Source organism: Gracilinanus agilis, chromosome 1 (assembly GCF_016433145.1).
Source record: "Gracilinanus agilis isolate LMUSP501 chromosome 1, AgileGrace, whole genome shotgun sequence".
NCBI classification, from domain to species: Eukaryota; Metazoa; Chordata; class Mammalia; order Didelphimorphia; family Didelphidae; genus Gracilinanus; species Gracilinanus agilis.
In genome coordinates, this window is record NC_058130.1 from 180,373,561 (window position 1) to 180,401,291 (window position 27,731).

At 35.3% G+C, this 27,731-nt stretch overlaps 1 protein-coding gene across 2 annotated transcripts in view; it reads left to right on the forward strand.

The window, feature by feature from the left end:
• Positions 1 to 5,709: 5,709 nt before the first annotated feature.
• The window catches only part of PARN (poly(A)-specific ribonuclease), a 191,763-nt gene continuing 169,741 nt past the window's right edge, over positions 5,710 to 27,731 (forward strand). The window contains exons 1-10 of one of the 2 annotated variants that reach the window (XM_044659120.1): positions 5,710 to 5,771; positions 6,205 to 6,282; positions 7,847 to 7,926; positions 8,606 to 8,673; positions 8,759 to 8,840; positions 12,794 to 12,854; positions 16,861 to 17,026; positions 20,212 to 20,277; positions 21,043 to 21,081; positions 22,317 to 22,359. In XM_044659120.1, coding sequence (XP_044515055.1) covers positions 5,753 to 5,771; positions 6,205 to 6,282; positions 7,847 to 7,926; positions 8,606 to 8,673; positions 8,759 to 8,840; positions 12,794 to 12,854; positions 16,861 to 17,026; positions 20,212 to 20,277; positions 21,043 to 21,081; positions 22,317 to 22,359 — 702 coding nt within the window. In that variant the 5' untranslated portion in view covers positions 5,710 to 5,752. The remainder of the gene's footprint in view (positions 5,772 to 6,204; positions 6,283 to 7,846; positions 7,927 to 8,605; positions 8,674 to 8,758; positions 8,841 to 12,793; positions 12,855 to 16,860; positions 17,027 to 20,211; positions 20,278 to 21,042; positions 21,082 to 22,316; positions 22,360 to 27,731) is intronic. The other variant, XM_044659112.1, reaches the window with a different exon arrangement.

Sequence of the window (27,731 nt, forward strand, 5' to 3'; positions counted from 1 at the left end):
TATATATATATATATACATATATATGCATATATATATATATATTTGACATTTCATCCTATACAGTTTGTCACTGTTCCCTCTAAATATACTTCTTCTAGCTACCCTGATAATAACAATTTTTAAGACTTACCAATATCATCTTTTCTTATGGGAATACAAATCATTTGAACTTATTGAGTCCCTTAAAATTTTTTTCCCCTTTACCTTTTGGCGATTCTTTTGAGTTCTGTGTTTGGGCATCAATTTTTCTGTTTAAATCAGGTCTTTTCTTTAGAAATACAAATCATTTTGTAAGGAAAAGTTTGCAAAGGAAGGTTTGGAATGTCGAAAAGGAATGTGATTGGCAGGAGAAGCAGTTGGAGAGAAGGAGCAGAGGCTTGTGGGAGAGAGAACCCTGAGAGAGGGTCTTCATCTCTGGACTCTGTGAAGGACAAAGGACTTTTACCCGACCTCTGGATTCAGCTGTGACTATCTGGAGGTTTCCCTGGCTAGCTCTGTACCCAAAGACCTATTAGTGTTCCTGATTCTCACTTCGCTCACCAAAGAAGAGCTCAGACATCTGTCAGGTTTCTGTGGACTTGGACAGCCACTGAGCCAACTGTGAAGACTCTCTGTCCAAACCTATGCCATTTGAGAGAGACTCTATATCATCCTATTCAGTCTGTTAGCTTAGTTTAGTTATCAGATAGAGGAAAGGGAATAGGAGAATTCTTGGGCAAAGCCTGTGGGCTTGTCCAGGGGAGATGGATCCTTTTATATCATGCCAGAGTAGGGCTGCCTAACCCACTCTCCTTTCCCGTCCTTGAACACAAATTATAATAAACTACCTTGTTATTAATAGCTGTCAGATCTGAGTTTCCTGGGAATATTGGGAAGAAGAGGGAAGAAGAGGAAATTGGGGAAGGCTGTCTATCAGGCTTTGGTGATGCAAACCCCAAGGCTGGCTGTCATTCAACCTTACCCCAACAGGTCTGAGTTCAGAAAGGATTTCTTGGGGTCTAGGCATTAAGTCTTGGAAACCTGTCAATACTGACCCCCAAAGAAGTCCCTTATATGATCATTGAATCCTGTCCATCTCTGTATACTACACCCTTTTACAAAGCTAACCTCTTCATACCCTCAAAGTAAAAGTGAAGAGGGTACCCCAGATAGGCTTCGCACAAGCAAGCCTATCTGATCAAATTAATACCTTTGGGCTCTTACATAATCATCTTTACAGTTTGAACTTATTGGGTCCCTTAAAAAAAGTTTTTTGTTTGTTTGTTTTCCCCCCTTTCTTAATTACCTTTTGGTGATTCTCTTGAGTTCTATGTTTGGGCATCAAATGTCCTGTTAAAGTCAGGTCTTTTCTTTAGGAATGCTTGGAAGTCTTCTATTTTATTAAATGACCATAATTTCCCCTGCAAGAATGTAATCAATTTTTCTGGTTAGTTGATTCTTGGTTGTAGACCCAGTTCCCTTGCTTTCCAGAATATATTCCATGCTTTCTGGTCCTTCAGTGTGGATACAGCCAGGTCTTGTGTTATCCTAACTGTGGTTCCATGATATCTGAATGGTTTCTTCTTAGCAGTTTGTAGTATCTTTTCCTTGGTCTGGTAGTTCTTGAATTTGGCTATAACATTCCTAGGCATTGTCAACTGGGGATTAAATGCAGGAAGTGATCTGTATATTCTTTCAATCTCCACTTTTCCCTCTTGTTCAAGAATGTTGGGGCAGTTTTCTTGAATAATTTCCTGTAGAATGATGTCCAGGCTTTTTCTTTTGTCATTTTTCCCGGTATTCCAATAATTCTTAAATTGTCTCTTCTGGATCTGTTTTCCAGGTCTGTAGTTTTACCAGTGAGGTATTTCATATTTTCCTCAATTTTTTCATTCTTTTGATTTTGTTTTATACACTCTTACTGTCTTATTTATCCATTCCTAAGAAGGGAAATTTAAAATCCTTCACTATTATGATTTTTCTATTTCCATCTGTAATTCATTTAAATTTTTCTTTATTAGTTTGGATACTATTGTATTTGGTGTATATATGTTTTATATTGCTATTATTTCATCATCTATTGTACCTTTTAGCCTAATGTAACTTCCCTGATTATCTCTTTTAATTAAATCTATTTTAGCTTTAACTTTGCTTGAAATCATGATTGCTACCTCTACTTTTTTTATATCAGCTAAAACATAATAAAATCTACTTCAGCCTTATATTTTTATTATATATGTCTCTCATTTTAAAGTGTGTTTCTTGTAAACCACATATTTTCTGGTTCTGGTTTTTGATCCTTTCTGTTAACTTTCTGTTTTATAGGTGAGTTCATCCCATTCACATTCAAAGTTATAATTATTAGTTGTATGTTTCCATCTATTCTATTTCCCATGTGAACCTTACTCTCATCAGAACTTACTCAGTGAGGGAAGAACATACACAAATCAAGTGGGTATAGAAAGCTATCTTGCTCTTCAGGAAAGTAGGAGGGGAAGGGAATATGCTAAGGGGGATGAGGCTGATAGAAAAGAGGGCAAATTGAGGGAAGTGGAGATCAGAAACTAAACAGGGGTAAATAGGATGGAAAGTAATACATAGTAATCATAATGGTTCAAGTTTTTTTTATGAGACTGTCTAATAAAGGCATCATTTCTCAAATACCTAGAGAAATGAATTGAACATATAAAAATACAAATCTTTCCCCAATTGATAAATGGTCAAACTATATGAATAACGGGCAGTTCTCAAAGTAATTAAAGCTCTCTATAGTCATGCAAACATGCTCTAAGCCACTATTAATTAGAGAAATGAAAATTAAAACAACTCTGAGGTATCACCCCACAACTATCCAATTGTCTATTATGATAGAAAAGGGAAATGACAAAACTTAGAGGGGATATGGGAAAGCTGGGACATGAATACTTTGTGGGGGAGTTGTGAACTAATTAAATCATTCAGGAAAGCAATTTGGATCTATGCCTAAAGGGCTATAAAACAGTACATATCCTTTGACCCAGCAATACCATTACTAGTTTGTATTGCAAAGATATAAAAAAAACAAAGCAGTTATTTTTTAGGGGGGCAAAGATTTGGAAAGTGAGAAAATACCCTTCAATTGGAGAATGGCTAAGTTATAGTATATGATTGTGATGGAATACTATTATGACAAGCAGGAAGATCTCAGAAAAACCTGGAAAGACTGACACAAACTAAAGCAGAATGAAATAATCAGATCCAAGAGAACATTGTACACAATGACATTAATATTTTACAATGAACAACAGTGAATAATAGTTATTCTCAGCAATACAGTGATTCAAAATTATCTCAAAGGACTCCTGATAAAAAAAAATGCCATCTACTTCTAAAGAAAAAGAATTGAATTCAAATCCAAAGTGCTTTCATCACTGACTTCATTTTTTTTTTTCTATTTGACTTTCCTTCCACAAAATGATTAATATGGAAACATGTTTAAAATGATTGTACATGTAGAATCTGTGAGAGATTGCTTACCATTGGAAGGTGGGTTGTAGTTTGTGAGGGAGGGAGAGAATTTGAGACTCACTATTCTTTGAAAAATGTTAGAAACTGTTTTTACATGTAGTTGGGAAAAAATTAAATCTGGTGCCTTAAAAAAGTTACAAATATGTCAGTAAACAGTTTAACCATATTAAATCCCTTTTGATTAATCTTCCATATTTATCTTCTAATGTTTTTCCTGATTCTTGTATTTCAAAGTCTAATTTTCTGTCTAGTTGTGGTCTTTTCTTCAAGAATGTCTGAAAGTCCTTTTATTAAATAAATATTGATTTTTATCCCCTTGTAGGATTACACTTGGTTTTTTTTGGATAGGTACCCTTGTTTGCAAGCCCAACTCTTTTGCTCTTGGAAATATATTTCATACCCTTTGGCTTTTTAATTTTTAGGGGAGAGATATTAAACATTTTCAAGCTGAAGTGTCAAACTTATAGGCCATAAAAACTGGAATACACCTGAACTAGATTAAAATGTAATTGGGAGGAGCAGCTAGGTGACTTGGATATAGAGAGACAGGCTTGGAGATGGGAGGTTCTGAGTTTAAATGTGACCTTAGATACTTCCTGGCTATGTGACCCTGAGCAAGTCCCTTAACCTCAATTACCTGGCCCCTACTGCTCTTCTGTCTTGGAATAGAATGATTCTAAGAATGAATGTAAAAATTAAAAAAAAATTAATTGGGACATGTTTAACAAAATAAATAAAAATATAACACAATGTTAGAGGTCATCTGGTTTAGTCTCCTCATGTTACACACAGGTAAACTGCAACCCATTTATTTTGGGTGACTTTTCCAGGGTTATAGTGAGGATTCAAGCCCACTGTTCTTTGATTCCAAATCTATCACTTTCTTCTCTGGACCACCTGCCCCTGAACCTGAGATTTTGTGCATGCCATTGCCCTTCGACTTTGTTGGGGGAATGACAGCCTCAGAGTCAGGATGATGGTGTTGTTTTCATCAGTAACAGGGAAGTTTGGAAGAGAGGAGGGTTTTGGGGGAAAGATTATCAGTGCAGTTTCAGACATGTTAATTTTAAGATGTTATAGGACATCCAATTCAAGCTATCTAATGGGCAATTGGAGATGCTAGATTTGAGGTTGAGAGAGAAGTTAGGGTTGTATATTACATTTGTATAGATATGATAACTGAATCCATAAGAGCTTGTGAAATCAAGTTAAATAAAGTAGGAGAAGAAGGTTCAGGACAGAGTCTTGGTGATGAAGTGTTAGCTGATGAAGTCTGGTTGAAAATCCATCAAAATACACTAAGAAGAAGCAATCAGACAGACTGAAATAGAACCTGGAGAGAAAAGCATAAGGAAAAGCTAAAGAGAAAGAGAGGACAGTGTCAAAGGCTGCAGGGAGATCAAGGATGAGGATTGAGAAAAGGCCATTAATTAGTTTGGGCAATTAATAGACAACTCTGGAGAGAGCAGTTTCAATTGAATAATGAGATGGGAAGCAACAGTTGAAGAGAGAACAGAGAGAGGAAAGGAAATGGAGGCATCTATTTGTAGACAACCTTCTCAAGGAGTTTAGATGAAAAGGAAGAGAGATATAGAACTGTACAGATTAAATAAGGGTTTTTTGGTTTTGTTTTTAAGGGGAGACACGGACGTGTTTGTAAGCAGTGGGGATGAAATCAGCAATCATTGGAAAATTGCAGCTAAGTGAGAAAGAGAAGATGGTAGAGGTGGCAATCCGAAGGAAAAAAAATGGGATAATATCGCTGGACCACAGCGCTCACATCCAAAACCGCTATGAACTTGGCCTGGGACACCCCCTTCAAGGCGGGCCCCGCACGGGGTGGTTGAGAGGCTGGGCTGCCTAATTAAGAGGCGGACACGGGTCGAGAGAATGCCATTATGTCGCGACAACAAAACATCTCAATGTGAGAACTACGTCACGCCTTCTAGGTAGAAGACTTTTCTTAGCACCCTAAGGGAAGAGAAGCACCCTATTATCCGCCCTGGGCGGGACTCGGCAAGAGGAAGCGAGGCGGGGCCTCGTGCCCCTGCGGGGACGTGGCCAGCCACGTGATGCGCGTCTGTGTGCGCTGTTTCCGGAAGTCTCCGACGCGCGCGTCCCCGCCCTCGCCACCGCTGCCGCCGCGCTGCCACTGCCACCCGGTGCAGTTTAGCGGGAGGAGGGCTTGAGCCCCGCTGCCACCGCCGCTGTCTCCGCGACGCTGCCGGGGTGGGGGGGAGGGTGGGGTCACGGCGAGGCTGCAGGATGGAGATGATCCGGAGCAGTGCGTGCCTTTTTTCGCTCTAGCAGCCGATTCCGCTATGTTCTCTCCCCCGTCCTCCCTCCGCCCTGGGCCGGGCTCCGACCCCCGGGCCTCTGTCAGGCCTCGGGAGCCGGGCCTGGAGACTGTCGGGCTGCTTCCTTCGACCCCCCCAAAGCTATCCCAGCGGCGCTTTTGGGTCGCGCGCGGAGAGCCCTCTCTCCTCCAGTCCCACGTTGTTGCTGCTGCTGTTGCTGTTGCTGCCCCCACCGCCCCACTCCCTATTCCCACCTCAGCTCCATGCTCTCTAGGCAGCTTTGGGGCTGTGAGTGCTTTGGAAACCTCCATCTATCTCCTCCCCTCCCCCTTCTTTTCCCCTTCCCCGTTGCCCCGTCTTTAGATTTGGAGGGCTGAGCCTAGGGTTCCAGGGCTGAGCCTTTTCTTGGTTTCTCTGCAGATTTTAAAAATAATCTTCACAAAGTGTACCAGGCAATTGAGGAGGCTGATTTCTTGGCAATCGATGGGGAGTTTTCAGGTATCCCGACCGACGTTTTGGTAGTGTCCTCTCCTAAAGGTTTCTTAAGGCTAGGGGGCTCGATGTTGGGTCTGCTTTGATCCTACTATAACATCCATACAAGTTAACCTTGAAGAGGCCCTTTGTGTTTGGGTATTATTATTATTTTTTTTTTAATTTTGGAAACGTTTTAGGAGCCGCAGATGAATGTTGCCATATAGGAGTAATATTTAAAAAAACAATTAGGTGGGCTTTGGTGGTGGTAGAGCATTTTCTGTTGATTGGGAAATGGGACAACAGCTTACAAATAAGGATGAAGTTCTATGTAGTTGTTTTAAGTATTATTGAAAATCCAAGGGTTATGCATGAAATGCTGGACCAGTGAACCTACTGCTGTATTTTTTTTTTTAACAAAACCCTTAATACTGTTAATTAAAACTAGCTTGATCACTTTTTTCTTTGATTCAGACTCCTGCATTTGTTCCCAAATTGACTGATGACTGAATTAATTGGCAAATGTGGAAAACCACTGTGTGTTTATAAAGGAAATTGATGGCCCAGTTGGTTCATAAATTTCTCACAGCTAGAGACAGAGAGTTTACAGCTTGCTCTTAAATTGGTGATATTAACAAAATTCTTTTTTTCTATTCCTTGAAAATGTTTTTGTTAATGCTACTAAACATAATTTTGGCCAAAATGTATGATTCATTAGCTCTATGTAAATATTTTGATCATTAAAAAAAACAAAAACAAAAAAAAACAACCTCTTTCCTTCTGCCTTAGTATCAATATTCTAAGGCAGAAAAAAGGCAGCCACTAGGTAAGCTGGGGTCTGAGGGCAAATTTCAACCCAGGTTTTCTGAACTTCAATCTCTTGCACTCTATCCACTGTGCTACCTAGCTGTCCCCTTGGTCACTGTTAACAAAAGCATTTTCAAAAACAAGAAAATCTGTTTTTTGTTGATGTCACTGACTTATCCACAAAATGGAGATTGATATAGCTAGAAAAATATTCTTTACCTAGAAGCCAAACTTATGAATTATTCTTAACTAGGCAGGTCCTTCCACAACATACAAAGTCTTTATCTGGGCCTGTACTTGAAACTTTTTTAGTTTCATAGGATCTACTTCAGCTTATACTCTGCAGGCATAGACTAGAACCTAGAACTACCTCTACATCATGAATAATGTATCTGGTTAAGACTTTAATGGAGTTAATATTCCTAAACTCCCAATTTATATGACATGTTGATATTTGCAGGTGTATTTCCACTTGTGAAAGAAATTAATTGTTAAGTGAACCCATTTAAAAAAATAAGATTGCTGTCTCAGGTCAAAACTCCGTTGTGGAATTTTTTAGTATTGATTTTAGTTTGACAGATGATTTGATATGTGTTTATAAATGTTGTGATTATTGTTAATAATAATTGTTCTTGATATGAGAATTTCTGTTTACTTATTGCATGTAAAGATATGAATCTATTTTCTGGAAAATGTCTTTAGCAGTGATTGATCACTGAATTTCTACATGATATGTTTAATATTGAAAAGTTGTTAAAATATTAAATTTATTTCCTAAACTTAGGAATCAGTGATGGACCTTCAGTTACTGCATTAACTAATGGTTTTGATACGCCAGAAGAAAGGTATCACAAGCTTAAAAAGGCAAGTTAATTAAAAACATTTTTTCCTCCCTTTTTAAATTACTTCCCCCACTTAATTTAGTGAAGAGGAATCATGTAAAACTTGTTACATACATTTTTTTTAAACCCTTAACTTCTGTGTATTGGCTCATAGGTGGAAGAGTGGCAAGGGTGGGCACTGGGGGTCAAGTGACTTGCCCAGGGTCACACAGCTTGGGAAGTGTCTGAGGCCAGATTTGAACCTAGGACCTCCCTTCTCTAGGCCTGACACTCAATCCACTGAGGTACCCAGCCGCCCCTTACATACATTTTTTAACAAGCCCCATAATTAATAAACATAATTAACCATAGGAAAATATTTTTATTATTTTATTGACATCTGTGAAAATTTCAATATATTTGATTGAGTAATCTAAATATGACCTTTTTAATAAACATTTGGCTTTTGCCTAATATGACTTCTTGAAAGAAAGTAGTGACCCAAATATAAAAATTATAGTTAAGATATAAAGGTCGTTTGAGTGCATCTGAGTTAAATAAATTTCCTATTCGTGTTGATAGGTGATATGTCCTAGAAGCTTTCTTCCAAGATGGAATTATATGATCTAAAAATTCTATTTGGTTGAACCTATACTGCTTCAGTTGAAAGAGACTTCAGTCTCTTCTGATAGTAGTTGACTCGTTATTTTCTTCTTTTCTAGCATTCCATGGACTTTTTGCTTTTTCAGTTTGGCCTTTGCACTTTTAAGTATGACAGCACAGATTCAAAGTAGGTTGTTTTTTAAAACATTTATTATTCTGTTATTGTGAAATAATATCATCTCTCATTTTGCTTGTATTTTTCATTTTCATAGGTATATAATGAAGTCATTTAACTTTTATGTTTTCCCAAAACCCTTCAGTAGAACTTCACCAGATGTCAAATTTGTTTGTCAGGTTAGTAGTAAAATTATTTTATTTGTGGATAGTTGCCTTTCCATTATTTGTGATCATGAATGTAATCAAGGATACTTGCCATCCTGTAGAAAATGCAGAAGACGAAAAGGCCTCAGAAGTAATTCCTGAACAGATATTGAAAACACATAATATCCTCAAAGGAGCCCTTATATAGAGTTTTGGAAATTCAAAAAGTACTCACAATATTTCTTCTTAGAAGGAACTAGACTTACATTTTCCATTAGGTTAACTTTTTGAAATTTACAGTAATCTCTTCCAAAGATTCCTATGGAATCCCTCTCAAATTCATAATCGCTTTGGGACTTAAATTCCCTCCAGAAAAATCATTAATTTCAACTTGCTTTTTCTCCAAAAGCCTTTTGTTAAAGCTAGAGTCTCAAAGATAGCAAAATGAATTAATTTGAACTTCCTCTTCTTTCTCTTCTGTATTGTCACAGAATTTTGCTTGAATCCAAACTTTGTAATCATCTAGTTTCTCATTTTATGGATGAAAAACTGCTCAAAGTCATAGTGAGTAGCATAGGCTAGATTCAAATGAAGGTCTTTTATAACATGTTGCATCTTTGCAAAATGATGGGGCTGACCTAAGTGATCTCCAGAGTTCCTATATAATTTTCTTAAAAATAAATTTTATATTTTTCAATTAATGAGCATTTGTCTTTTTACCTTTACACTGCTTCCCCAGAGGGGAAAAAAAAAAGAAGTCCCTTCCCCCTACAAATACTCATAGGCAAATAGATTCTCACATTAGCCATGACTAAAAATGCATGTTCTGCCCTGCCTATCTAGACCATCACTTCTCTTTTAGGAGGTGGGCAGCATTCTAAATTACCATCCCCCTGGAATCATGGTTTATCATTTAAATAATCAAAGTTCTTAAGTCTTTCAAAATTGCTTGTTTTTACAGTGTTTTTTATAGTAGAAATTATTTCCCTGATTTTGTTCACTTCATTTTTTACCACTTCAACATGAGATTCAGGTGATTCCCTCTTTTTCTACCCTTGTTTGTAGTCTTCTATTGATTTCTCCACCATTGTTCCTCTTTTCTTCTTTGGTATATTTTTTTTCTTCTATCCTTTTCCTTTCTTCTTTTGAGATCATTACGACATAATAAGGAAAAAAAAAACACTCTCTGGACCCCCATCTTATTTGACTCCCTTTATAATCCAGTTGACATTACAGTTCTTTGGGGGTATTTATATCATTTCCTCCTCGTTCCCATTAGAATGCAATCATTTCTACTTTATAAATTCATTTCAAATTGCCCACTTGTATTTATCTTCTTATTTCTCTATTCTTATGTTTATGCTTTAAAGTTTCTACTTATCATTGACCTTTTTATCAGGAATACTTTGAAGTTCTCTTCCCCCTGTAAGATCATACTCAGTTTTGCTGGCTAAGTTATACTTAGTTGTAAGTCTTTGTCTTTCTACCTTTTGGAATTATCACAATCCATGCTTTCTGCTCCTTTATTGTAGTGGCTACTAAATCTTGTTTGGTCCTGACTGTTGCTCTTGGGTACTTGCACTCATTTATAGCTGTTTGCATTATTTTTTCATTCACCTAGAAAATCTGGATTTTGGGTGTAATGTTCCTAGGAATTTTCATTTTGAGGTTTGTTTGGTTTTTTTCAGGCAGTGATGGTCATTTTTTTCTATTTTCAGTTTGTCTGTTGGTTCTAAGAGATCTGAGAAATTTTCTTTGAAGACATCTTGAAATATGATGTCTAGGCTATTTTTTTGTCAAGGCCTTCAGGGAGTTGTAATTTTTAAAAATTCTCTCTCCTTGTTCTGTTTTCCAGGTCAGTTGTTTTTATATAGGGTAGCTTACATAGTCATCTATTTTTTCATTTTTTGACTTTATATTACTATTTCTTCTTGTCTCTTGGGACTCATTAAATTTTTGTCAATCCATTCAAATTATCAGGGAGTCTGTTACTTGGGTATGGTTTTGTACCTCTTATGCCAGGTTGTTAATTCTCTTTCCTAGTCTTTTCTCTCTAAGGCATATTTTTTTCCCACTTTTCCCTCTATCATAATTTCATTTTTATTTTAAAATGAATTTTTGTACTAGTGCATCATTTATTCTAATAGTTCTGATTGATGTTTTGGGTAAGCAATGGGGTTTTTTCCATCTTTGCTTGCAGCCTTTTTGGAATTATTTTCTTTTTCTAAGTTTATGTTTTGGTTAACCCTGGATTAAAATAGATCTTTGTCTATTTTTTAATTTAGTTATTCTTCCATCAGTCTGTTCTAGGCAACCTCCTATTGCTGGCCTAGTTGAAACGTTTTTGAGGTTGAGTCTGTGATCCTGGCCAGTCCGGGAGATCCTATTGTGCTGCTTTCCTAGACAGGAGGCTCTGGACACTGAGCTGCTGGTTTGGTCTGGGGCTGAGTTGAAGATCAACTCTTGATATCCTGGCACTGCACTCTTAAGTTGGAACTCTGGAAGCTGAAGTCAGTGATTTGGTGCTGGGTTTCCATCCAAAGCCTTAGTTTTGGAGTCTTTGAGCTGCAGACCAAGCCGTGGCCCCTCTGGGACAACCTTTATAGTTAGATTGTACCTGGGATTGAATGATAAGCTTTGGACATCCCTGTGCTCCTGGCCTATCTTAGAGTTCTAGGTTTTGAGTGTATGTTTCTGCCTTGAACTTTTCAGAAAGATCCCAGAGCTGATTCTATGATCAACTCTGAATGTCCCTGAGTTTTTCCCCTTGCTCAGTTCTCTCTAGTCATTGAATCATTGATCTTAGCCAACCCTTTTTCCACAGTTCCTGCCCTGATTACTTTCCTGTAGGTCTAATTTGTCTTCTTGAGTAGGAAATATGCCCAGGAAAAGTCATTTTTCCTTCAGTTTTCCAATTACTACTCTGTCTTGAGATTTTTCTTAAATCACTGTTGATGTAGTTATGTGGGAATTAGACCTTAAGCTGCATCCCACTTTATAACATTTTAAGATTTCATAAAGTCAAGAAAAATGTGAGTAGAAAGATGACAAACTTATATACCAAATACTATTTGTTATTTTTAAAAGTGATGAAGGCTCATATTATGAGGAAAACTAATATTTTATTTAGGCCCATGTTGATAGAATAAAATCGGACCATGCGCCTGGCTATTTCAAAATCCCACCTCCGCCATTTTGTTCCATACCTTCCCTACTCCTCTCCGTCCCCCGGGAGCACGCTCAAGTAGCAAAGAGCGAAGTCAAACGCCATTTCCCAATATTTACCTTGAAGACGTTTTCCAAAACAGGAAGCCCATTGTACCATGGAAAATGTAGTTTCAAAGTCCCCCACATGTCCACAGGAAGTTTTTCAAATACTACATATCTTGAGGCTTAATACTTCTAAATAGAACCCCAGTAATTTTAAATAACACGCATTGTTAGGACCTAGATAGCATCCTTTGAATTTGGAAAGTGCTAAATGTAGGACAAATGAAATAAAGTATTATAAAGTAAATAGTAAGCACCTAGAATTGTAGCTCCAATAAATAGTAGAGAATGATAATATATAACTTTAGGAAAGGTTTCATAAATGACATCATAGTTGGTTAATGTCAATGTGCCAGTCTACCAATTAAAAACTTTGTTTCTGCCTTTTTTGTTTGTGGTGTAAATGTCGTTTTGCTTGACCTACACATAGATGTTTTCCTGATATGATGAAAGAATTTTGTTTGCAAAAGATACAAATCAGAATTGGTATCAATTAATAATATAAATTAATGTGAAATATGAACTCTTTGTCTATCTTGAAATTGAAGCCCATTTCTACCGAGGTAGCATATTGCTATTTTGACTTTTTATCTTTACTTCTTCCCCAGCGTTTCTTCTCTGCTCCAAGGTTTACATTTATAGGGTATATACTGTTATAGAGTATATACCTTTTACTTATTTCACTATTAACATGTGTCTGTTTTCTTTTTTGATAGAGCTCAAGCATAGATTTTCTGGCAAACCAAGGATTTGATTTTAATAAAGTTTTTCGCAATGGTAAGATTTGTTTTCACTTGTCTTCAAAAGTAATGAAGCATCTAAATTTAGTAGGGCATGGATCTGGGTGTAGTTTAATTGTAATTTAATTGTAATATTATCTGGGGGAAATGTATGACTTGAAGAAAAGAAGAGTTAGTCATATATTGAGAGTTAGAGATTACTAATGGAGAGCCTTTGTGATTTCTTGGTATTGATCAATGCTAAGAGAGTAAGAGGATGCTGGATGGATCCCATTGTGGCAGTTTTGGGGGAGAAAATGTACAAGATTAATACAGAATGAATAGGTATGGATGGATTATGGTTTTTTTTTTAACCCTTATCTTCTGTCTTAGAATTAATACAAGTCAGAGGGCAGCTGGGTAGCTCAGTGGATTGAGAGCCAGGCCTAGAGATGAGAGGTCCTAGGTTCAAATCTGGACTCAGATACTTCCTAGCTGTGTGACCCTGGGCAAGTCACTTGACCCCCATTGCCTACCCTTACCACTCTTCTGCCTTGGAGCCAATACACAGTATTGACTCCAAGATGGAAGGTAAGGGTTTAAAAAAAAAAAAAAGAATTAATACAAGTCTTCATTCCAAGGCAGAAGAGCAGTAAGGGCTAGACAATGGGGGTTAAGCAACTTGTCCAGGGTCACACAGTTCAAATTTGAATCTAGGGCCTTCTCACTCCAAGTCTGGCTCTCTATCCACTGAACCATTAATTGGGGCAATGGGCTAACCAACTTACTCTCTAGAATGATTGGATCTGTTCACAAGTCCACCAATAGTGCATTAATGTTTCAATTTTCCCACATTCTCTCCAGCATTTATTATTTTCCTTTTCTGTCATATTAGCCAATCTGATAGGTGTGAGTTAGTACCTCAGAGTTGTTTTAATTTGCATTTCTCTAATTGAGAGTGTTAGAGAATTTTTTCCATGTGATTATATATAGCCTTGATTTCTTCATCTGAAAACTGCCTATTTATATACCTTGACCATTTATCAATTGGGGAATGTGTTGTATTTTTATAAATTTGACTCTGTTCTCTATAGATGTGTAAGGCCTTTTTCAGACATACTTATTGCAAAAATTTTTTCCCAGGTTTCTCCTTTTCTTTTAATCTTGGTTGCATTGGTTTTGTTTGTTTTTTGTTTAATATAATCAAAGTTATCCATTTTATATTCTATAATGCTTTCTTGGTGTTATCTATAGATTTGAAAGGTAAACTATTTTATGCTTCTCTAATTTGCTAATAGTATTACCCTTTATGTCTAAGTCATGTATCCATTTTGACTTTATCTTAGTATAGGGGGTGAGATTCTGGTCTGTACTCAGTCTTTGCCATACCTTTTTCTAGTTTTCTCAGCAGTTCACTTGTGTTAAAACTTAAATGAGAACTTTCTTGATCCCTTCAGTTGTTAGTTCTCTTTTCCTCTTGAAAATTAAATTTTTACCTAACCTAAAGAAGTTAAAAGTATCCTATAAAGTAATGAGGAAGAAAACTCTAGCTTTTATGCTGGTTCTTTTTATTCTTCATCTATCATATTGTATCCTGCTCATATTACAAAGAGAGACTGTAGTATTTCATGATTGCAACCAGAGTCTTAACAACATGAGTAGATTATTGATTTTTAAAAGATGGGCCTTTATTTCTTTGGAATGAGGCCTTTCCTAATCCTCTTCTAATTGTTTGTACTCTCTTGAAATTAAAAAACCACTTTTGGCAAATATGTTGTATTTCTTAGTAAAGTTGAGTACAGTGCCCTGTACACAGTAGAAATTTAGTTGTTGAATGTAAGTATCAAAGAACTGAGGGGGAAACAAATGAGCCCTAGCAGGTAATGTTCTTTCCTGAAAAGGTGGTGGGTTTTTTTTTTTAACTCCTAATAAATGTCTTTTCTTCTAGGCTAACTATGAACTGTAGTTGGAGCTTTTTAAACTTTCATGGGTTCATGTAGGGCTGAAAATTAACTGTTTCTAATCATACAACTCTATTTTCCTCTAGTTTATGAAAACATATATGCTTGAGGGAAGAGGTGCATTCTATCAAAATTGTCTATAAATGAAAATGTAATAAAATAAATCCTATTTCCCATTAATTTCTCTTTTAAAATTTGAGAGGTGACAGGTGTGTGGTCAGTGGATTGAGAGCCAGGCCTAGAGATGGGAGGTCCTAAGTTCAAATCTGGCCTCAGATATTTCCTAGCTGTGTGACCCTGGGCAAGTCACTTAATCCCCATTGCTTAGCCCTTGCTGCTCTTCTGCCTTGGAACCAATACCCAATATTGATTCTAAGACAGAAGGTGAGGGTTTAAAAAAAATTTTGAGAAGCATTCCTTTTGTTAGCCAAGTAGCATACTCAGCAGCATAGGCAGCTGGATGGCATAGTGGATAGAGGGTATACCTGGAATCAGGAAGCCCTGAATTAAAATCTGGTCTCAGATCCTTAGCTGTGTGTTTGTGCCTAGGCAAATCACTTAACCTGTCAGCCTCAATTTCCTCAGTTGTAAAATGGGAATAATAGCATCTATGTCCCAAAGTGGTTATGATGATTAAATAAAATAATATTTATGGAGCTCTTAGCACAATGTCTGGCACATGGTAGACATTTAATGCATATTTCCTTCTTTCCTCACATCTGATAAGAGAGAATTTTTAGGGTATACTTTGAAGCTCTGATAATGGAAGCTCTTTGTGAGTGAGACTCTAATAATGAACCTACACTATTAAGGCTAAAACTTGCATATTTTCAGTTAAAGAGAAAATTTATGGTGCAAAATATATTATCAGTATTATCAAGTTGTATTAGAGATATCTCTGTTGTTGATTGCATTACTGGAATATAATAATATGGCAACCCAGTAATTATTCTTTAATGCCTTGAGTAGAGCATGTTTGATTTTAGTATTTCACAACTAAGTGATCAATTTACTGGATGTTTCTATTTTTTTTTCTCTTAAAAATAATGTATTTAATATGATTGTTACATGTATGTTGTATATGAACACACATATTTATATACTTTTTCAAGTTTATTAGTTTACTAGGGTTAGAGATAGGGACTAGATCTATAACTTCTATCCATACAACTTAGTCTTGATTATTGTTTTCAAATATATATTGATTTTTTGAGGTCTAGTCATTATGACTTGAGCTTCTGTTTTTTTGCAGAGCTGAAAATACTTCTACACATGGCTTAATCCATTATGTATCTTACTCAGTTCTGAATAATCGCTATCATAACTAAGGCTGCTAGGAATCATTCATTTAGTAAAACATTTAAGAGTTTTCTCATTGCCTAATAAGACTGAACCTATAAGAGATGCCCAGCAAACATTTTTTGATTAATAAAATATACATCAATTATACAGTTTTTTTCTGTATTAGATTCAAAAATATTCTGTGAACTTTGACTCTAAACAGAGACTAACCTCCTCCCTTACAAACAAAATAATGTATATAAAGATCTATGTAGCAAGTTTTTTAAGATAATTGGTTACATGTGCCATTTCTAACTGTGCTTCTATTGCTCAGTTCTTTTTGTAATTCCTTTTCGGCAACTGCTTTGAGAGTCAAGTTTATGTTTCTTTTGAGTGTGCAAACCTTGGTTCTTTGAAGGTGTTGATTTTTGGAAATAGCCAGAAGTCATTTGGAATTTACTGCATAGTGAGGTGGAAGATGAATGAATAAGTTTGATAATTCTGTATTTTGTTTAAAATGAGGGATCTAAAAGAAGAGATTTTCAAGTATCTGTGAATGGCTTCAAATTTATTCTTAAGACAGTTGGAGAAGAGCAATAGCAATTTGGTTGGAAAAGATTTATTGACTCATGGAGGACAGTATTTATTTGCATATTCAAAATTTAGCATGCTGGAAGCTTTTTTGTTATTTGTCCTACCAAATGTGATTATCTTTTATGTTGATTATGCCAGATTGTAAATCTTTGTTGAGTTGCAGTTAATCTTATTTAATAAAAAATTCATATTCAAATTTTATGTCTCCTAATAAAATGTTATTTTTAGGAATCCCATATTTAAATCAAGAAGAAGAAAGACAATTGCGGGAGCAATATGATGAAAAACGTTCACAATCCAATGGTGCTGGAGCTTTGTCCTATATATCTCCTAATGCTTCAAAGTGTCCTGTGATTATTCCTGAGGATCAGAAAAAATTTATTGACAAAGTGGTGTAAGTTGTTATACCAATAAATAAAAAACAAATTCATTGATGTAGTGAAATGACCTTAATGGTAGTGTTGGTACAAGAATAAAAGGTACTTTGGTCAGATTCTATTATGTTAAATTTTTTATTGTTCACAGATTTAATGTTTTGAGTCAATCTAAATTATGGCATGTATAAATATGTATAATGACTAGTTATATTACAAATAAAATTCCGTCATCACTTATTTAAACTTGTTAATCTTACATAACAGTTCTCATGGTAAAACCTTTTATTTATTTGGCAAGTATGCTTTCATATTAACTGTCTGCAGTTTTCATTCCTGTAAGGGTGATAGAATTGTTTATTTGCCAAGAGAAAGTATGATATTAAGGATAGAGAAAGGTATTCATGGTAAATTCTGTCTTCCTCTATTTTTTTTTAATTGGAAAGGAATAAGAAGGTAGTTTGTGGAAAGGGAGGAGATAATTAGGTTTTTAGTGGAGAAAGTAAAACATATGGAGATAAAAGTAAATGAGAGTTTTCATAGTTTTAATAGTGGTTTTGGTCTTTGATTTTTCTTAGACGATGTAATCCTGATTCTTGAATAATTAGTGTACATTAAAATATCTAATTGAATACTATTGAAAATATTTTGTTACTGTGTTGGAATTTGAACTGAGTGAGTTTTCTAATCCTTTTTACTATCTTGTGTTTGTCAATAATGAGTAATTTTAGCACTGCCATCATTTCAATCCCAAATGGATGTTTATATGATATATTCTTTTCTCAGGTATTTTATTTTCCAAATTACATGTAGTAACATTTTTTAACATACATTTTCCAAAATCATAAGTTCCAAATTGTTTCACTTCCTTCTATTCCCTCTCCCTGAGATGGTAAGCAAGTTCATCTTGGTTATACATGTATGATCATGCAAAACATATTTGCATATTGGTCATTGATGTGAGAGAATATTCATATAAAGCCAAAAGTCCAAATAAAAACACAATAAAATAAAACAAAAATATAGTTTGCCTTTGTATGGTATGTTCTAAAATGAATAAGTAGAAAATCAATATGTAGCATCTTAGGTTTCTTACCTTTTTTACTAGTATATATTGACATCAGGTTTTAATTTAAGGAGTAAAAATCTTGTAGAAAAATATCTAGACAGATGTAAAAATATATAAGAACAAACTGGTGAAAAAATAATTGCTTGTCTTTTCTTACTTTAACTGTGTCTCAAGACTGAGCTCTCCGTCTTGAAAAAGGGTGAAAATTTTTATTTAAATACTCATACTTTTAGTTTAACAAAAAATGTGGGAACAGATCTCCTTTTACCAGAGCAGGATGAGGTGAAAGCATATGGGAAAGGTCCAGGCTCTTCAGTGTTGGCTTCATGACAGATTATAGGGAAGTCACAGTACTGTTTCAGGTGCTTTGGATATAGCCAGACTCAGCTGAAGAGAAAGTCACATTTTGGGGCTGAAGTTGCCTAGAAGTCAGAGTTGCCAACCTTTCAGGGTTATAACTGTATCATGCCTCCTAGTCTTATCCTAAGACAGGTCAGGGTACTGTCTTCGTTATTAAATAGGGAGCCACAACCTTCTGCCGCATTCTGAAACGCATTTTTTATGCCCTTTGTATCGTGTCTGCCTCTGGACAACATAGTTTTTGACAAGAAAGTTTATCACCGAAATATATCTTCTTTGTTAATTGAGGAATTATTGCATCCAAAATAATTGCTGGTCTTTTGTTACTTTAACTGAGTCTCAAGACTGAGCTCTCCATCTTGAAAAAGGTGAAAAGTTTTGTTTAAATACTCATACTTTTAGTTTAACAAAAAATGTGGTAACAGATCTCCTTTTACCAGAGCAGTATGAGTTGAAAGCATATGGGAAAGGTCTGCATCTATTTTATTTTTAAAGCTCAATTTTCAAACAAGGTTATATTTCATTAAATAAAGAATGTGAAACTGACAGTGAACATGACATTATTCAAGCTAAATAAAAAGCAAATCTTCTGTGATCCCTAGAAAGTTTCACTCTAATTGAAAAAAATCTTACCCATTTCAATTTAAAAAAAAAAAATAGAGAATGGCCAGTACTAAGTTTTTATAAACCAAGTCTTTCCCCCTCCCCCACAAATAAATATTCATTTATTAAATGCCTTTTTATAAGGTTCTATAGGAGATAGAATGGAATGATTTCTACCATAGTATTTAAGTTTAAGAGAACCTCCAGGGCTATACATTGCATTGGGAAACCATAATACTTTGGAGGATTGCTTCTTATATTGCTACCAAATTCATATCTATTTATTAATGTAGATCATTTAACCTTTGAGGATCCTTATCCCACCTCTCACTCACATTGATAAGTTCCTGAGCAAGACTGTATACTCCTTGGTTCCCATGGGGACAGTGTTGTTGTCTCAAGCCTCTATTCTAGGGTGTTCTCCCCAATATCATCACTAGTGATTAGCATCCCATGTTCTTTTAACCAGTTGGTATCAATTACCTGTTCCAAAGGGGTACTCACTAAGGAACTACAGAGCAAGAAAAAATGTACAAATATTTCCCCTCAAAACCTAGAGCCATACTCTACACTACTTCAGACCTTGGGATTAGTAGACATAGACTTAAAACAGTTTCTATAGAATAATCAAATTAATTTCTCAGTATGGCATAGTTAGCAGACAGCTGATCACTCAATTGTAGAATGCAGCATCTTGGCTGTTGGGTCATCCCACACCTGTGCCAGGACACAGTTGTTCTTCAGGCTATGCCAACTGACTGATTAGGCTCGGCCATTCTTCACTTTTGCCATGGACTCTAGTTCTCGGGCCTTTGCTAATTTTTCTGACCTTTTGAAGTTCACAAGGTCACAGCCTTGTTTCCTCCTCTAATACTCCTTCACCTAAGGCAGGAAAGAATAGATACAATAAGAGGAGAAATAATAACAGGGCCATGTGCTATGACCTCATGTTGACCAGGTTGGCAGAATAGGTCACTGGTGCCAGCTCTCCTCCCAACCTTGAGGCTTGCAGCAGTTCTCGTTTTCTCACTTGCACATAGCCAGGCAGGAAGCTATAGAAGTTTGTTATTTGATAGTACATTGTTTGAATATTTAGGCAATTTTTATTTAATTATGTTAGAGAACCTAACTCATTCTATAAATATTTTTTTTGGTCTTATTCCATTTCACCAGAGAGAAAATAGAGGATTTGATACAAAATGAAGAAAACAAGAACTTGGATTTAGAACCATGCACAGGGTTGGTTGCTCTCCATATAACATTCTATTCTTTCTTTGGAGAAGGAAAATTATTTGTGGCATGACAACTAAGTCTGCTTTGATTAAATTCACTCTGCAAACAGCCTTTTCACCATAGGATCTTGCTGGAGCTTGAGGTTAATGTTAACTCTGATGGAGTAAGTATAGATTGTTTATTGAGACACCAAAGGAATACTATGCCTTTTTGTGGTTAAGCTTCTTAGTGTGAAGTCTTGTTGACCCTAAAGTTGTGCTGTACCTTCATGTATATGCAGCCTCTAACTTTGTGTATGAACAGCTCCCAAGAGAAGGAATTATTGTAATAGAAAAATACTAGATTTATAGTCAGGTGACCTCCCTTGTCACCACAAGAAAAGCATTTTTACCTATATGGCTTTCAGTTTCCTAATCTGTAAAAGGAAGAACTTTAAAGTTCTTTTCTGTTCTATAGTAGATGCTAAGTGCAGAAATTTGTTGACAGTGACTTTAAATGCTTTCCATTTCACCACCATGAAAATATAGACATCTAAGAATTTGGAAACCAAGAGATCTCTTTTAGTAGGTATATTTTTTTAACCTGATAGATTAGTATTGGTACTCCATATACTGCTTAGATCCTCTTTACATGGTGACCAGACAGATCATTTTAGATAAAGATGGATATACTTTAATATTACAGAAATGTTTTCCCTAACTTCTATATGACCAGTTAATTTTCTCAGAATGTGTCACATCTAATAATTTTTTTTTTTTTTTGCTTTTGTAGATTTCAAAGGAAACTAATTTATCAGACTTTGAGCTGGAAGTAAGTGTTCAGATTATATTAACTTCCCCTGGGAACTCTCTAAGAGGGACCTAAGTTTTAAAGACTATATTATAATCTCTTAGCTTTGGGTATATTTTTTATTTTATACTCTTTCTATCAAGTCATATAAAGGAATAGCTCCCATGCAGTACTTTAAAAGGTATGGACTAGAAATAAAGATTGTACTTAAAGTTGTAGCACTGGTTTTTAAACTAGTGTACATATGCTCTTTTCAAATTAAATCTAGTCCTGCAGTAATTTTTTGGAGAAAAACCTTCATGCTTGTTAGTTTTTTATTTTCAGTTTCAAAGAATAAAATGTCTTTTGTGCTACTGTTAAGATCTCTGGCACAGTTTAAGAACTTGCTGCTTGTAGTGTATTTCATCATAATTAAGTTGCACAGTGTACTTGGGTCACAGATGAGTGCCTTTTCTGCAGACACATAAATAATAGAAAGATAAAAGATAGGCAGTCATTTCTATTTGCCTTTGGGTTTTTTTATTGTTTTGGTTTTATAGTTTATTGTTAGATGTTTGGAAATTTGCTTTGAACTTAATGATATATGTATAACAATATCTTGATTTAGGAAGAGTGGAGATGTTGTCCAGTTTGCCCAGCCTGCTTCCTTTTTTAGATATTCTTGTAACTTTCTCATATTTGAAATAGACAGTTCCAGCCCGACTGATACAGTGTACATTATCAACATAAAATATAGCTATCCTTTCTTAAACCTTTCCCAAGAGAAAATTATTAAGTTCTTAAATTTGGGCTTGTTGCAATCTTCAAATTAAATAGAATTTGTTAGATTTTAATAAGAGCAATTAGGCAATGAAGTGCTTGTTTTCTTCTATGCTTGAAAGCAAGTTTTGATTATTTGGAAACTGAAAATTGCCAGTGTTAAGAAAATGTAAGTTCTTTCTCACAGAATACATGTTTCCATTGGTAAATAGTTCAAGATGAAAAAGAATTCCCTTTTAGTTTTTTAAAATTCAGGTAAATTCTTAAGCATTTTGCATTTTATTCAGAAATATGAGCAAGAAAATATAGATAAGAAAACCATTTATTAAATATTTCTCAGAGCAAATAGAGTTTTATACTTCCTATAGTGTTGTGTGGTTCATAATAACAGTTATTCCATTTGGTTGAAATATAGATGGGCATTTACTACTTTAGCACTAGGCATGTGGTTTTGTTAGCTATCAGTTATTTACTAATAATACATTTTCTTTTTTTAGGTATCCCAAAGGCATACATGTTGAGACTTTAGAAACAGAGAAGGTAATCCAAAAAATGAACCAGTTATTAGGTTATTTCATTTTATTTTTTGTATTTAAAACCAAACAAACTCTTCTGTTTTGGAATTGATACTAAATATCAGTTTAAGGTAGAAGGAGCAGTAAGGGCTAGGTATTTGGGGTTAAGTGACTTGCCCAGAATTGCACAGCTGGGTAGTATCTGAATCCAGACTTGAACTCAGGACTTCCTGTCTCTAAGGCCTTGTTCTCTATCCACTGAACCATCTAGCTGCCCCAAGTTTACAATTTAATATATATTAAATTCATATAATAATATATTGAACTCAATATCTTCCAAACTACTCTTCGGTATATTAGGTTAGGTTTTATAATTTCCATCAATAGATAAAAGTAAAAGCTGTTTGTATCACTGTTGTTTAGTTAGATTATTTTATAGTTGGTCAGGTTCAGAATTGGTTTAATGACCAAAAGCAAAGCATGGTTACTGCTTAGTGGATTAGACTAAAAGCTTCATTCCCTTGACAGTATGTTTTTTTCCCCATTGACTTGGATGAAGGTACAGGCAATATGTTCATCATATTTGTAAATGGCACAAATTGCATGGGATGGCTTCTCTGCTGGGTGACTAAATGTGATCCGAAGATCTTAAGAAATGAGAACAATTGGCTGAAATCATAAAATTGAATTTAGTAGGGATAAATGTAAAGTTTACTATGTTACACACTTGGTAGACCTTGAAACTCTGGTTATTGTTATTATTTGACTATGACATCTTTTTAATTTTTAATTTTATTTTTTCCAATTATATGTGGAAACAATTTTTGACAGTTGTTTCCTGACATTTTGCAATTCAGATTCCCTTCCTTTTTCCATCTCCCACCTCTCCAAGGTGATAAATAATCTGATATAGTATAGCAGTGCTTCCATGTAATACATATTTCCATATTCCCCATGTTGTGACTAAAAACACATAATCACATGCACAATAAAAAACTCTTAAAAGAAATAGTGAGGGATGGTGTGCTTTGATCTGTTATTAGATTCTAACAGTCCCTTCTTGGTCTGTAGATTTTTCTTAATCATGAGTCCCTTAGAGTTATGTTAGAACCTTTTTTGCTGATAATAATTTAGTTCTTTACAGGTGATTATTGTACAATATTTCTGTTACAGTATGCACTCTTCTGGTTCTGATTACTTCACTTTGCATCAGTGTTTATAAGTCTTTTCAGGTTTTTCTGAACTTATTCTGTTCATTATTTCTTATGGTGCAATAGTTTTTTCATTAGAACCATAAACCACAACTAGTTCAGCCATTACCCAATTGTTGATAACCCTCTCAATTTCTAATTCTTTACCACTACAGAAGGAACTACTAAAATTTTTTTTGTGTGCAAGTAGGTACTTTCCCCTTATCTCTGATCTTTTTGGGATACAGACCCAGTAAGTGGTATTGTTCTATCAAAGGATATTTGTAGTTTTATGGCCCTTTGGGCATTGTTCCATATTGCTCTCCAAAATGTGAACCATTATATCTTTTTTTTAATTTTTTTAAACCCTAATATCTTTTATATATATCCTTCTATATTAATTTTATTTGTTACAGGGCTAGGCAGTGGGGGTTAAGTGACTTGCCCAGGGTCACACAGCTAGGAAGTGTCTGAGACCAGATTTGAACCTAGGACCTCCCGTCTCTAGGCCTGGCTCTCAATCCACTGAGCCATCCAGCTGCCCGCGAACCATTATATCTTAACCAGCACTTCCTGTGGTTTCCTATAGATAGTTGATAGTATATGTGTTAGGCAAATGACTTAAAAAAAGACCTAAAAGATTTTAGTGGAATGTAAATTTGGTATCTGTCAGCAGTGTAGTGTGGCCATGAAAAAACTGAATACCATCTCAGGCTACTTTAATAACCTTGAACAAGGCTAGATGAGTGCTTGTAATGGGCAGTGATAAGACTGTTGAACTCTGAACTGATTATAATTAATACATGTCATATTGCGTTAGGTCCTGGGTGTCATGTTTTAGGAAGGATATTATTGACAGGCTTGAGTCTGTCCAGAAGAGGGCAACCAAGTGGTGGAAGAATTTAAAACATGTTATAGAGGGTAGGTTGAAATGATTAGGGATATTTAGTTTGGAAAATGGGAGAATTAGGGAAGTGATTCTTGATCACTGCCTTTACAGTTCTGAGAGATTGTCTCATGGAAACACGGATGTTGTGCACCACCCATTTCAGATACACATTATGTTTAGTGGGTGACTTTTATCGTTTTCCAATGCTAGAAGGTCTGAATTATAGACAGGAAAACTGGATAGATTGTAAGCATAGCTGCTCCCAAGAGGTCGCCAAAGTATTAGAGACATTATAAGTGATGATTGGTTCTAATGCAACTTTTTCCAGAAAGTTTCAAAATATAAAGTTAAAACAATGCTTAAAAGTCAGTTGTTTAAAAAAAGTAGAGAATGGAAATATGTGAGAAGTATGGTATAGTGGAAGAAACAGTGGATTTGGAATCAAAGGAACTGAGTTTGAATTCTGGTTTTGGTTGTATTTATGTGACTTTGGCTTCATCATTTTATTTCTCTAGGCTTTAGCTTCCTCAGCTATAAATTTATACCTCTCTAGTATATAAATTTATAATGTATAGGTTGTCAAAATAGTGAATTTTGGTGAAATGTTTATTTGATATATGTAATGTGTCATAGAGAGTTTTCTTTCCTCACAAATAGCCAGAAAATCCAAGTGTATTTTTTTTTAATTTTATTTATTTTTTTTTTAAAGATATTTTTCTATGTTTCCATGATTCATTTTCTTTCCCTCCCCTCTTCACTCCCCACTCCCAGAGCAAACAAGCAGTTCTACTGGGTTGTATAAACGTTTTCACTTGATACCTATTTCCAAATTATTCATTTTTCCTGTAGAGCAATTTTTTAAAACCTAAACACCAAATCACATACCTATATATACATGTGATAAGTGATGTCATATGTTTTGCTTTTGCATTTCTACTCCCATAGTTCTTTCTCTCATTGTGGATAGGATTCTTTCCCATAAGTCCTTCAGGCATACTACCAGTAGCAAAGTCTATTACATTGGATTTTTTTCCACAGTGTTTTACTTTCTGTATACAATGTTCTTTTGGTTCTGCTCATTTCATTCTGCATTTGTTCATTCATCAATCCTTACATCACAATAGCATTCCGTCACCATCAAATACCACAATTTCTTCAGCCATTCCCCAATCGATGGACATCCCCTCATTTTCCAATTTTTTGCCACCACAGAGAGTATGGCTATGAATATTTTTGTACAAGTCTTTTTCCTTATTATCTCTTTGGGGTATAAACCCAGCAGTGGTATTGCTGGATCAAAGGATGTGCATTCTTTTAAAGCCCTTTGCACACAATTCCAAATTGCCCTCCAGAATGGTTGGATCAATTCACAACTCCACCAGCAATGCATTCATATCCTGATTTTGCCACATCCCCTCCAACATTTATTATTTTCCTTTATTGTCATATTGGCCAATCTGCTAGGTATGAGGTGGTAACTCAGGGTTGTTTTGATTTGCATTTCTCTAATTATGAGCGATTTAGAACACTTTTTCATGTTCTTATTCATAGTTTTGATTTCTTTATCTGAAAACTGTCTATTCTTGTCCCTTAACCATTTGTCAATTGGGGAATGGCTTGATTTTTTTTAAATTTAATTTTATTGATTAATTAAGAAAAATTTTCCATGGTTACATGATTCATGTTCTTTCCCTTCTCTCCTCCTATCCCCCTCCCATAGCCAACACACAATGCCACTGGGTTTTACACATGTCATTGATCAAGACTTATTTCATATTATTGATATTTGCTCTAGGGTGGATTGTTTAGAGTCTACATCCCCAATCATATCCCCACCAACCCATGTGATCAAGCAGTTGTTTTTCTTCTGTGTTTCTGCTTCCACAGTTCGTTCTTTGGATGTGGATAGTGTTCTTTCTCATAAGTCCCTCAGAAATGTTTTGGATCATTGCATTGCTGTAGTATATCCATCTCTGTGTATAAGATCCTCCTAGTTCTGCTCCTTTCACTCTGCATCAATTCCTGGAGGTCATTTCAGTTTACATGGAATTCCTCCAGTTGTTTATTCCTTTTAGCACAATAGTATTCCATCACCAAAAGATACCACAATTTGTTCAGCCGTTCCCCAATCGAAGGGCATTCTCTCATTTTCCAATTTTTTGCCACCTCAAAGAGCACAACTATAAATATTTTTGTACAATTCTTTTTCCTTATTATCTCTTTGGGGTATAAACCCAGCAGTGGTTTGGCTGGATTAAAGGGCAGGCATTCTTTTAGCACCCTTTGGGCATAGTTCCAAATTGCCATCCAGAGTGGTTGGATCAATTCACAACTCTACCAGCAATGTATTCGTGTCCCTATTTTGCCACATATCCTCCAACATTTATTTTCCTTTACTGCCATATTGTCCGATCTGCTAGGTATGAGGTGGTACCTCAGGGTTGTTTTGATTTGCATTTCTCTAATTATGAGAGATTTAGAACACTTTTTCATGTGCTTATTCATAGTTTTGATTTCTTTATCTGAAAACTGTCTATTCATGTTCCTTGACCATTTTATCAGTTGGGTAATGGCTTGATTTTTTTTTAAACCTTTACCTTCCATCTTAGAATCAATACTTTGTATTGGTTCTGAGGCAGAAGAGTGGTAAGGGCTAGGTAGTGGGGGTCAAATGACTTGCCCAAGGTCACACAGTTAGGAAATGTCTGAGGCTAGATTTGAACCTAAGACCTTCCACTTCTAGGCCTGGCTCTCAATCCATTGAGCCACCTAGCTGCCCCCTAATGGCTTGATTTTTTTTTTTTTTTTTTTTGTACAATTGATTCCAAGTGTATTTTCTCATATTAAAAGTAGAATGAAAATTTTTTTGAAAGCATTACTTTTTAAAAATTCAGACATTTATCAGTAAACTAATATCTGAAATTGCTTACATGTAATTAATTAAACACACTGTCTTGTGCTAATAGCTTATACTTTTTTTGGACTATAATCAATTTAATTGAATTAATAAGATTTGGGAAAATATTTGTAATGGAAATGTTGACCCAGGATTTTTAGATGGTAATATATCACTACAAAATATTTGCAACTGAGTTTGACTCATGACAAATAAGGATAAAATTGGTGACTGCTTCCATTGTGCTCAGATTATTTGATTTCCTGGGTTTTAGTTGCTTCTGGAATATTTTTTTTTTTTTTATGGTTCACTTATTCTTTTGTCACTTTATTCACTTGTCTTTTTTTTTTTTAACATTTATTAATATTCATTTTTAACATGGTTACATGATTCATGCTCCACCTTACCCCTTCAACCCCCCC